The sequence below is a fragment of the Heterodontus francisci genome, chromosome 29, assembly GCF_036365525.1.
Source record: "Heterodontus francisci isolate sHetFra1 chromosome 29, sHetFra1.hap1, whole genome shotgun sequence".
Lineage (NCBI taxonomy): Eukaryota > Metazoa > Chordata > Chondrichthyes > Heterodontiformes > Heterodontidae > Heterodontus > Heterodontus francisci.
Window position 1 is genome coordinate 10,684,984 of NC_090399.1, and position 13,099 is coordinate 10,698,082.

A 13,099-nucleotide genomic window follows, 5' to 3' on the forward strand; every position below is an offset into this window, starting at 1 on the left:
TGGACAGGACAGGAGAGGAGAGGAGAGGACAGGACAGTGGAGGAGTAGGGAGGACTGGACAGGACAGGAGAGGAGAGGAGAGGACAGGACAGTGGAGGAGTAGGGAGGACTGGACAGGACACGAGAGGAGAGGAGGGGACGTGAACTTCACCAGATCCCCTGCCCTACACCAGCCCTGCATCCTTTTAAACTGAAAAGATTGCAGAAACAAATGAATGTAGTTTTTTGAGTATCCTCCAATTCAGGTCTCTCCCGAAACCAATCACTCCACATTACTAACCGTGCCTTCAGCTGCCTGAGCCTTAAGCTGTGGAATTCCCTCCCCTCAACCTCTCCACCTTTCTCTTTCCTCCTTTAAGGTGCTCCTTAAAATCTATCTCTTTCATCTCTGTCCTAATATCTCCTTATGTGGCTCGGTGTCAAATTCTGTTTGATAATTGCTCCTCTGAAGCAGCTTGGGTCATTTAATGACATCAAAGGCGCTATATAAATGCAAGTTGCTGTTTTTTCTGTATCGACCATGCCAGCGGATTTATCTGATGTATCTCCCTGGGTGACGGGACCTCTCAGTTTCCTGACATCGAGATATGTAAATCCACTCCTATAACATCTCCATGGTCCAGCCGAGACTGATTCCGTTCCGTGACATTTATACAGATGTCCCTTCAGTGTTCCCGTAGCAACAGGTAGAGCACCCCATCAGCAAAACTCTGCACAGACACCAATCTCTGCAGCCCCTGACTGTGGTTAAATGTCAAGTTGCTTCTCGGGCCTTGTTTGTAGCTCAAGCTCACCGCCATCAGGTTTGGTTTTAGCCAGTCCCAAAAGAATTGATCGCAAATCCCACAGGAATATCTTAGTTCAGGCCAGAGGCTACTCAGCCCACTAAACCCATTCAGTTTTATGGTGGATGACCTCCAGGTTCTCTCACCGTATCTGCAATCCTTCCCGACTGCCTGTAACATTGATGCCACCTGTTTGAGGTTTGGGTGCGTAGGGGCATGCGTGTTCCTTGTCACAAGGTTCTATTCAGCAGGGGTTGCGGAATAGGTGCCTAACCCGGTCGAACAGCTGAATTTCACATGGTACTGGGGGAGATGGAAAGGGAGGTGCGGGCTGAAGGCAGAATTCTTGACCTCAAACCTCCTGCATCGCCAGAATGTCACGGACGTGTAAGAAAATAGTCAAAAAGGTTCATGGAATACTGGCCTTTCTATCTTGAGGACTAGAATATACAAGGATAGGAGTCATGCTTCAGTTATACAAAGCCTTGCTCAGAACACACCTAGAGACTGTGAGCAGTTCTGGGTACCACACCAAAGGAAGGTCATGGAGACAGTCCAGCAATGATTTACCAGAATGACACCTGGACTCCCAAGGATTAAATTAGGAGGAGAGATTGCACAAACTAGAGTCATATTCCTTGGAATTTAGAAGATTAAGAGGTGATTTGAGTGAAGTTTTCAAGGTACTAAGTGGAATTAATAAGGTAGGAAGAGGGAATCTGTTTCTGCTGGTTGGGGATTCAGCAGTGTCGAAGAGCTAGAGCCAGACCTTTCAGGAGTGATATTAGGAAATACTTTGTCACACAAAGAGTGGTAAAGGTTTGGAACTCTCTTCCACAAACAGCAATTGATGCTGGATCAATGGTTCGTTTTCAATCTGAGATTGATAGATTTTTGTCCTCCAAAGATATTAAGGGATGTGGAGCAAAGGCGGGTACATGGAATGAGATCACAGATCAGCCATGATCTCATTGAATGGTGGAACAGACTCAAAGTGGTAAGCAGCCTTCTGTTTCGATGTGACTATGCACGAATCCAGTAAATGGCTATGTAATTTTCTGGCCTCATTCCTGGAATATGTTTTGGTCTTCAATATTTAATTGGGCATATATAATACCTATCAGAAGTATGAGGGTATATTCAACAAGAAAGGATTCACAGCCTGGGTCTATTTCCTCTTGAAAAAGGAAGGCTGAGTTGGTGACCTGATCGAGGTGATTAAAATTCTGAAAGGTTTTAATAGAGTGGGCACAGAGAGAATGTTTCCACTTGTGCGGAGGAGCATAATTAGACGCCATCAATATAAGATCATCACCAAGAAATCCAATCGGGAATTCAGAAGAAACTTCTTTACCCAGAGAGTGGTGAGAATGTGGAACTTGCTAGAACAGCGAGTGTTGAGGTGAATTGTATAGATACATTTAAGGGGAGGTTAAGCGTATGAGGGGGAAGGGAATAGAGGGTTATGCTAATAGATTTAGATGAGGAAAGACACAAAGAGGTTCGACTAGGGCATAAATGCCTGCATGGACTGCTCGGGTCGAATGGCCTGTTTCTGTGCTGTATATTCTATGTAATATTAATGTGCACAGTGCATGCAGGAACAGGCGCAGAAACTGGGTTGGGGTGAGGGGCAACAGCAAAGTGACATATCTTTACTTATCCACCTGCCTTCAGGACCCTATCATGGTAATTTATTTTGCAAATAGAAATGTTGAAAGATTACAGCACAGAAGGAGACCATTTGGCCCATTGTGTCCGTGCCAGCCAAAAAAAGCTATCCTGTCTAATGCTAACTTCCAGCTCTTGGCCCTTAGCCCTGTAAGTTCCTGCACCTCAAGTGCATATCCAAGTGTTTTTAGAAGTGTTGAGGGTTTCTGCCTCTACTACCCTTTCAGGCAGTGAGTTCCAGATCCCCACCACCCTCTGGGTGAAAATAATTACTCCTCAATTTCCCTCTAACCCTTCCACTAATTACTTTATCTCTATGCTCCCTGGTTATAGATCTCTCTGCTAAGGGAAATAGGCCCTTCCTATTCACTCTATCTATCCCCCTCGTAATTATATGCACCTCCATTAAATCTCCCCCCAGCCTCCTCTGTTCTAAAGAAGAGAAACCCAGCTTATCCAGTCTTTCCTCCTTCCCTGGCAACATCTGTATAAATCTCCTTTGTATCCTCTCTCGTGCGATCATCTCCTTCCTGTAATGTGGTGACCAGAACTGCATGCAGTACTCTAGCTGCGGTCAACTAGTGTTTTATGCAGTTCTAGCATAACCTCCCTGCTCTTTTACTCTACGCCTCAGCCTCAGGAAATTATCCCCTGTATGCCTCCTTGACCACCTTATCTATCTGTCCAGCTACCTTCGGGGAATCAGTGGACATACACTCCATGGTCCCTCTGTTCCTCTACACTTCTCAGTATCCTACCGTTTATTGTGTATTCCCTTGCCTTGTTTGTCCCCAAATGCACTACCTCACCCTTCTCTAGATTTAGTTCCATTTGCCACTCTTCTGCCCACCTGACCAGTCCATTGATATCTTCCTGCAGTCTGCAGCTTCCTTCCTCGCTATCAATAACAGTGTCAAATTTTGTATCATCTGCAAACTTCTTAATCATACCCCCTACATTTAAGTCCAAGTCGTTTATATATACTACAAAAAGCAAAGGAGCCAGTACTGAGCCGTGTGGGACCCCACTGGAAACAGCCTTCCTGTTACAAAAACACCCATTAACTGTTAACCTCTGCTTTCTGCCTCTGAGCCAATTTTCTATCCAACTTGCCACTTATGCTTGGGTCCCACGGGCTTTTAATGTACTGACCAGTCTGCCATGTGGGACCTTGTCAAGAGCCTTGTTAAAATCCATGCAGACTATATCAAACGTGCTACCCTCACCAACCTTCCTTGTTATCTCCTCAAAAAATTCAATCAAGTTCGTCAGTCATGACCTTCCCTTAACAAATCCATGCTGACTGTCCTTGATTAATCCGTGCCTTTATAAATGATGATTTATCCTGTCTCTCAGAATTTTTTCCAATAATTTGTCCACTGCTGAGGTTAGGCTGACTGCCCTGTAATTACTCAGGCTATACCTCGCTCTTTTTTTTAAACAATGGAACAAATCCTTTACCCTTTGTGCTGCCAATTTCTGTTCTTACTCTTAATAAGAAACAGGAGGAGGTATTCAGCCCCTCAAGACTGTTCTGCCATTCAATTTGCTCATGGCGATCTGCAGTTTAACTCCATTTACCTGCTTTGGTTCTGTAACCCTTGCCGAACAAAAATCTATCGATCTCAGTTTTGAAATTTTCAATTGACCCCCAACCTCAGGAGGGGACGGGGTTCCAGATTTCCACTGGCTCACTTTGTAGCTTCTGCCCCAGAAGGTTGTGGGGTTAAGACCCAGGCCAAAACTTGAGCACAAATAAAATTCTCGGCTGTTCTCCGGTACAGTACTGAGGGAGTGCTGCACTCTCAGAGGTGTTGCCTTCTGCATAAGACATTAAAGTGTGTCTCTGTATTCTCTCTCAGGTGGATGTGGAAGTTTCCACTGCATGATTTCAAAGGAAAGCAAGGGAGTTCTCCTTGGTGTCCTGACCAATGTTTATCCTTCAAACAGCAGTGAGAAAAACAGACTTTCTGACCATTATCACATTGCTGTTTGTGGGAGTTTGCTATGTGTAACTTGGCTGCTGAGTTTCCTACAGTTACTACACGTTGATGCTACTTCATTCACTATAAAGCACATTGAGGTGGGTGTGAAAGATGTTACAGAAATGAATGTCTTTTTTTTTCCTTTCCTGACATCACTCCTGAACGGCCTAGCTCTAAATGATGCTCCAACTGGTCTCCTCTCCGACAAATTCCCCCCCTCACCCTAAACATCCCGCCTGGAGCTAGAAAATGAAAAACCAACAAGGGTTCACACTCGTGCTGCCTGTTAGAAAGCACGCGCTTGTGAACTTTAGGTGAGGAGCGGATCAGAACCAGTTGTGATTCCTCCCAAGATAGAATAACTAAATGATATGCCTTTATCTCGCGCACACTCATACACACACCCACACACCTTCACCACACACATCCACACTACACAGACTCAAATTACACAGACTCAAGCCTCACACTCACATACACAGAGTCGCCCACACCACACATGGGGGAGGGGGGGGTGGTGGGACTGTCACTGAACTAGTAATCCAGAGGTCCAGGCTAATGCCTTGGGGAGATGGGTTCAAATCCCACCACGGCAGCTAATCTCAGTAATGGTGCCATGAAACTATCATCCATTGTCATAGAAACCCATCTGGTTCACTAATGTCCTTTAGGGAAGGAAATCTGCCGTCCTTACCTGGTCTGGCCTACATGTGACTCCAGACCCACTGCAATGTGGTTGCCTCTGAAATGGCCCAGCTCAAATCACATACAACCACACATCAGTGCAAAAGATAAAGCTGAAGCACTTACGAGCACCTTCAGCCAGAAGTGCTGAGTGGATGATCCATCTCGGCCTCCTCCTGAGGTCCCCAGCATCATAGATGCCCACATACCATGAAAGAATAAAAAAAATACCCTCACATTCTCACACATACACAGTCACACTGCATACCCTCACCACAACACACCCCCTCACATAACAACCCCACACAGCAACCCCTCCCAGAACACCTCCCCCCACTACAATACATCCCCAACACCACACACACACACACACACACACACACACTTCTCAGCTCAATGTGATGCCCGGACGCCCACATTCCCTGATGCAGACACTACAACAATCCTTCAGAAGTCACTGTGACTCTGGAATTACTTACAGGTGCTTCTTCCGCCTGAGCCTGTTGCCATTGTCAGCACAATCTAATCCGAGGTCTGACTCTGCACTGGATGCCAGGTGCTGAAAGAGAAGAAAACTCTGTGGTCACCACTCTGTGTTTACCAATGAGTTTAAAGCTGTAACAACAACTTGCATTTATACAGCACCATTGACTCATAAAACGCCCCAAGACGCCTCACAGGAACATTATAAAACAAAGTGTGACACCCAGCCACAGAAGGAGCTATTAGGTCAGATGACCAACAGCCTGGTCAGAGGCAGCTTGTAAGGAGTGTTTTAAAAGAGGAAAGTGATATGGAGAGGCAGAGCGGTGTAGGGAGGGAATTCCAGAGCTTGGGGCCGAGGCAACTGAAGGCACGGCCACCAATGGTGGAGCGATTCAAATCGGGGATGATCAAGAGGCCAGAATTAGAGGAATGAAGACATCTCGCAGGGTTGTGTGGCTGGAGGAGATTACAGAGATAGGGAGGGATGAGACCATGGAGAGATTTGAAAACAAGGGTGACAATTTTAAAACCAAGATGTTGCTTGACTGGAAGCCAATGTAGGTCAGTGAGCACAGGGGTTATAGGGGAACGGGACTTGGTGTGAGTTAAGATACGGGCAGCAGAGTTTTGGATGACCTCAAGTTTACTGAGTGTAGAATGTGGGAGAGCAGACAGGAGTGTGTTGGAATAGTCAAGTCTAGAGGTAACGAAGGCATGAATGAGGGTTTCAGCAGCAGATGAGCTGAGACAGGGGTGAAGTCAGGTGATGTTACAGAGGTGGAAATAGGCTGTCTTAGTGATGGGGGGAATATGAGGTCGGAAGCTGATCTCAGGGTCAAATGTGACACCAAGGTTGTGAACAGACTGGTTCAGCAGTCTGATAATTTAACAACAGTGGAGGAGTCGAGAGAAGTGGTGGTGAGGGAGAGCTGAGTGTCATCAGCACATGTGAAAACTAGCGTCGTGCTTTCTGATGATATCACCGAGGGGCAGCATTTAGATGGGAAATGGGGCGGGGGGGGATAAGGATAGATCCTTGGGGGACACCAGAGGTAACAGTGTGGGAGCAGGAAGAGAAGTCATTGCAAGTGATTCTGCGGCTACGATTAGATGGATAAGAATGGAACCAGGTGAGAGCAGTCCCACCCAGCTGGACGACAGTGGAGAGGTGTTGTAGGAGGATGGTGTGGTCACGACAGGTTGAGAAAGGCTCAGAGTGATAATTTATCTTTGTCACAGTCACGAGATGTTATTTGTGACTTTCATTAGAGCTGTTTTGGTACTGTGGCAGGGGCGGAAATCTGATTGGAGGAATTCAAACATGGTGTTCCAGGAAAAATGGGACTTGGGAGGTGACAATACATTCAAGGACTTTGGAGAGGAAGGGGAGGTTAGAGATGGGTTGGTGGCTTGCAAAGACGGTGGGGTCAAGGGTTTTTTTTTTGAGGAGAAGGTTCTTGATTTAAAGGAGAGAGGGACAACACCTGAAGAGAGAGAACCATTTACAATATCGGCTAACATAGAGATTAGGAGGGGAGGTTGGGTGGTCAGCAGTTTATTGGAAACAGGATTGAAGGAACAGGAGGTGGGGCTCATAGACAAAATGTGCTCAGCGAGGGCATGAGGGGAGATAGGAGAGAAACTAGAGTCATAGAGTCATTTCCAGCACAGAAGGAGGCCAATCAGCCCATCGAGTCCATGCCAGCTCACCACAGATCAATCCAGTCAGTTCCACTCCCCCTCTCAATCCCCATATCCCTTCAAATTCATTTCTTTCAAATGCCCACCAAATTTCCTTTTGAAATTATTGATTGTCTCTGCTTCCACCACCCTCATGGGCAGCGAGTTCCAGATCATTACCACCAGCTGCATAAAAAGTTCTTCCTCATACTTTCCCTGCATCTTTTGCCCACAACTTTCAACCTCTGTCTCCTAGTCATTATACCATTAGTTTTTGCTCATCTAACTTAACTAAGCCTGTCATAATCTTGTACACTTCTGTTACATCTCCCCTCAATCTCCTTTGCTCTAGGGAGAACAACCCCAGCTTTTCCAACCTAACCTTGTAGCTAAAATCACCCATTCCTGGAACCATTCTGGTAAATCTCCTCTGCACCCTCTCAAGGACCCGCACATCCTTCCTAAAATGTGGTGACCAGAACTGGATGCAGTACTCCAGTTGGAGCCTAACCAGAGCTTTATAAAGGTTCAGCATAACTTCCCTGCTTCTGTACTCAATACCTCTATTTATGAAGCCCAAGATCCCATATGCTTTCCCAACCACTCTCTCAATATGTCAAAATGTCCTGCCACCTTCAACAATGCACATGCACCCCCAGGTCCCTCTGTTCCTGTACACTCTTTAGAACTGTGCCATTAAGTATATATTGCCTCTTCCTATTCCTTCTGCCAAAACACATCACCTCACACTTGTCAGTATTAAATTCTATCTGCCACTTCTCGGCCCATTCTGTGAGCCTATCTATTTCCTGCTACAGACAGTTTATATTATCATCACTGTTGGCAACTCCTCCAATTTTAGTGTCATCGGCAAATTTTGAGATTCTACTGTGTATTCCAAGATCCAAGTTAGTTATCTACAGCAAAACAAGCACTGGTTCCCAGCACTGACCCTTGGGGAACAGCACTGTCTACCATCCTCTAGTCAGAAAAGCAACCATTGACTACAGCTCACTGATTTTTGTCCTTGAGCCAATTTTTTATCTAAGGGCATGAGCTTCAATTGTGTTAACCGGCATTTTATGTGGTACTTTGTTGAGCACTTTCTTAAAATCCATGTAAACAACAACCAACACATTCCCTTCATTAACATTTCTGTTACTTCACCAAAAAATTCAATTAGATCAGTCAAGCGTGATCTGCCTTCTACAAATCCATGCTGACTATCTTTAATTAACGCAAACCTCTGCAGATACTTTCCCTGATTATTGTTTCTAAAACCTTACCCACCACTGATGTTAAACTAACTGGCCTGTAGTTACTAGGACTGTCCTTACACTCTTTTCTGAATAAGGGGGTCATATTTGCCATTCCCCAATCCTCTGGCACTTCCCCTCTATGCTGGGAAGATTATTTTTATTTAGAGATACAGCACTGAAACAGGCCCTTCGGCCCACTGAGTCTGTGCTGACCATTTATACTAACCCTACATTAATCCCATATTCCTACCACATCCCCACAATTCCCCTACCTATACCAGGGGCAATTTACAATGGCCAATTTACATATCACCCTGGAAGTCTTTGGCTGTTGGAGGGAACCGGAGCACCCGGCGAAAACCCACACGGTCACAGGGAGAACTTCCAAACTCCGCACAGGCAGTACCCAGAATCGAACCCGGGTCGCTGGAGCTGTGAGGTTGTGGTGCCAACCACTGTGCCGCCCTTCTGCTATTCCCACCTCCACTTCCCACTTCCTTCAGCAACCTGGGATGTAAGCCATCCAGACCAGTTGACTTCTCCTAAGCATAGCCAGCCTTTTTAGTACCTCCCCCCTCTCAATTTTTATCCTATCCATTGCCTCTACTCTCTCTGCTTCTACTGATGTTTTGTCAGCATCCTCTTGCTTAGAAAACAGCGATACAAAGTACTCATTAAGTATTCTAGCCTTTCCCTGTGCCTGTAAGCATATATTATCCTCTTGCATCCCTAACAGGCCCTACTCCACCCCTTACTACCCACTTACTATTGATAGGTAGAAGATTTTCGGGTTCCTTTTATGTTAAGTGCCATTCTATTCTCATATTCTCTCTTTGTCCGTCTTATTTTCCTCTTCACCTTACCTCTCAACTTATTGTATTTGGCCTGGTTCACATTTGAAGAATTCACCTGACATGCATCATACACCCTCTTTTTTTTGTTTCATCATAATCTCTATCTCCCTCGTCATCCAAGGAGGCCTGTGTTTCATTCCCTTACCTTTCGCCCTTGCTGGCATGTACCCAGCCAGTACCTGAGACATCTCTTCCTTGTTCTGTTACACTTTTCCCATCAATCTGGTTCCATTCTACCCTGGCTTGATCCCTTCTCATCACGTTAAAATTATCCCTCTTCCAATCTAACCATTCTACCTTATTTCGCTCCTTGTTTTTCTGCATTACTATGATAGGATGCCTTATGAAACGATGATCGCTCTTACCCGAGTGCTCCCCCCCCCACAGACACTTGGTCCACCTCATTTCCCAGCACCAGATCCGGCAATGCCTCCTTTCTAGTTGGGCTGAGAACACACTGATCAAGGAAGGTCTCCAGAACACAATCCATAAATTCCTCCCCATCCTTTCCCCTTATTCTAAAATTATCCCAATTGATATTCGGGTAATTAAAGCCCCTCAATAACACTACTCTAGTTCTTGCACATCTCTGTGATTTTCCTGCAGATTTACTCCTCTATCTCTCTCGCATTATTTGGAGGCCTACAAATACCCCTAGTGACGTGATCAGAACATTTTTCCTTCTCAACTCTAACCATATGGATGTCATTGCCCCTTCAAGGACATCCTCTCTTTCCACCACTACACTGTGTCCTCTAATCAGCAGGGCCACCCCACCTCCCTTTTTTCCTCCTCTATCTTTTGTGAACACTTTATGTCCTTGAATATTAAGCACCCAGTCCTCAGCATTTTTAAGCCACATTTCCATTATTGCCACTACATTATATTCCTATACTGCCAGTTGTGTTTGTAGTTCACTAACCTTATTCACTATACTTTGTGCCTTTACATACATGCATTGTAATCCTGTCTTTGCATTCCTTGTAGCCCTTCTCAGTCCACTCCTATCTAATGTGGAATTACTCCCTTCTCTAGTACTGTCCAACACTTTGTTGAGAAAGATGTCAGTCCAGGGTGAGGTCAGGCAGTGGGCGGGGGAGGGAGATTCAGTGGAACTGCACTGGGACTGTTAACCGAGATTATATGGTTAAATCTCAGTTGTGCGGTGTGACCCCACAACCTTCTGACTCAGAGATGAGAGCGCTCTCACTGAGTAATGGCCGACAGCTGAGGGAGTGCTGCACTGTTTGAGGTGCTGTCTTTCCGATGCGACATTAAGCTGACGTTCCATCTGGCCTCCCATGGCCATATTTGGAAGCAGAGCAGGGGCATTCTTCCCAGTGTCCTGGGCCAATACTTACGCCTCAACCAATATCACTAAAACATCTCATTAGCAGGTCCAAATTAAATTTGATCTCGATGTGTGCAAATTAATTGCCACGTTTGCGACGTTACAAGTGACCGTCATTCAAAAAAAGTATGCCATTGGCTGTAAAGCACTTTTTGGCATCCTGAGGTGCTATACAAATGCAAATTCTTCCTTCCTGAACTGTGCTGTCAACCAGGGAAATGTGCTCTGCCTGCCTTGAACCCAACAATCTCGCCATTCAGAGACAGCTCCAAGTTCACACGGAGTGAAGCCCGAGCTCCAATCAGCAACCGTACAAAACTCCCCCGGCAACCAAGGTGTGAAAAAAGGCCCAAGCTTGGATCAAAACTCAGGGAACTGTGCACACGAGGAGCAAAGGTGCAAATGGTTCTGTCACAGCCTGTTCAGATTGTTCTGCTGAAGCAATTTACAGTAATGCTTGAGAAGACAAGAACTGTACATTAAAAACAAACACTTTCTGCTGCCCCTGAGCAAGTACATTAAATCTCCTAATCTTCAAGAACACCGTGGTATATTAGAGCTGGGAATTTAGCAGTGGATTATGGAGATTTAGAGCCTGAGCTCAGTGGACAGCTAGGGGGAAGGGATGGAAACCTGCTGATGTGGGTCCAAGGTCCAAACTATGAAGTCCTGTTTTACATTCCCTGTCTCAGCCAAAAGATGGCATTTCCGACAGTGTAGCACTCTCTCAGTTCTGCTCCTCTGACAGTGCAGCACTCCCTCAGTACTGCCCCTCTGACAGTGCAGCACTCCCTCAGTACTGCCCATCTGACAGAGCAGCACTCCCTCAGTACTGCCCTTCGATAGTGCAGTGCTCCCTCAGTACTGCACTGATGCGTGACTGCCTGGTTTACATGATAGGGGCCGACCTCAAAGAACAAGCATTCTCTATGCCATCGTCACCTCTAGACTTGACTGTTCCAATGCACTCCTGGATGGGCTCTCACATTCTACCCTCCATAAACTTCAGGAATCCAAAACACTGCTTAATTCGAACCAGGATGTGCTCGCTGACCTACAATTGGCTTACGGTCAAGCAACATCCTGTTTTAAAATTCTCATTCTTGTGTTCAAGTCCCTCCATGGCCTCATCCCTCCCTATCTCTGTAATCTCCTCCAGCCCCACAACCCTCTGAGATATCTACACTCCTCTAATTCTGGCCTCTTGCCCCTGATTTTAATTGCTCCACCATTGGTGGACATGCCTTCATTTGCCTCGGTCCCAAGCTCTGGACTTCCCTCCTTACACTTCTCCGTCTCTCGACCACACTTTCCTCCTTGAAGACACTCCTTTAAAACCTTCCTCTTTGACAGCAAGCTTTCAGTCTTCTGACCTAATATCTCCTTTCGTGGCTCAGAGTGAGACTTTGTTTTAGAATGCTTCTGTGAAGCGGCTTAGTATGTTTTATTATGTTAAGGGGGTTATATAAATATACGTTGTTGCTCTTTAAGTTGATGAATGTTTAGTTTAGTTTAGTTTAGTTTAGAGATACAGCACTGAAACAGGCCCTTCGGCCCACCGAGTCTGTGCCGACCATCAACCACCCATTTATACTAATCCTACATGAATTCCATATTCCTACCACATCCCCACCTGTCCCTATATTTCCCTACCATCTACCGATACTAGGGGCAATTGCTAATGGCCAATTTACCTATCAACCTGCAAGTCTTTGGCATGTGAGAGGAAACCGGAGCACCCGGAGGAAACCCACGCAGACACAGGGAGAACTTGCAAACTCCACACAGGCAGTCCCCAGAATTGAACCCGGGTCGCTGGAGCTGTGAGGCTGCGGTGCTAACCACTGCGCCACTGTGCCGCCCTCTGTGTCTTTGATAGGCCTGGAGAAAAGGAGGTGCGTGTGTATGCAACATGTGTGTTTGTGTCTATGTGTTTCATGAGTGCCTGTGATCGTGTGTGTGTGTGCCTGTGCATGTGTCTCTGTGTATGTAGGCATATGTCTGTGTGTGTGTGTGTGTGTGTGTGTGTGTGTGTGTGTGTGTGAGTATCTGAGTGTCTATATCTGTGTGTGTCTCTGTGTGTGCGAGTGTGTCTATCTACACTCGTGTCTATTGGTGCACATGTGGGCGTGTGCGAGCATTTGAACATATGAACATAATAATTAGGAGCAAAAGTAGGCCATTTGGCTCCTCGAGCCATTCAATAAAATCATGACAAATCTGTTCTGTCTCGAATTCCACGCTCCCATCTACCCCCGATAGCCTTTGATTCCCTTACCTAGCAAGAATCTATCTACCTCCACCTTAAAAATGTTCAGTGACCCTGCCTCCACCACCTTCTGAG

At 45.9% G+C, this 13,099-nt stretch overlaps 1 protein-coding gene across 4 annotated transcripts in view; it reads right to left on the reverse strand.

The window, feature by feature from the left end:
• LOC137346115 (regulator of G-protein signaling 3-like) overlaps window positions 1-13,099 on the reverse strand; it is a 155,081-nt gene that overhangs the window by 28,719 nt on the left and 113,263 nt on the right. For all 4 annotated transcript variants that reach the window (XM_068009426.1, XM_068009427.1, XM_068009425.1 and 1 more), the window contains exon 3: window positions 5,605-5,684. In XM_068009426.1, the coding sequence (XP_067865527.1) occupies window positions 5,605-5,684 (80 nt within the window). The remainder of the gene's footprint in view (window positions 1-5,604; window positions 5,685-13,099) is intronic.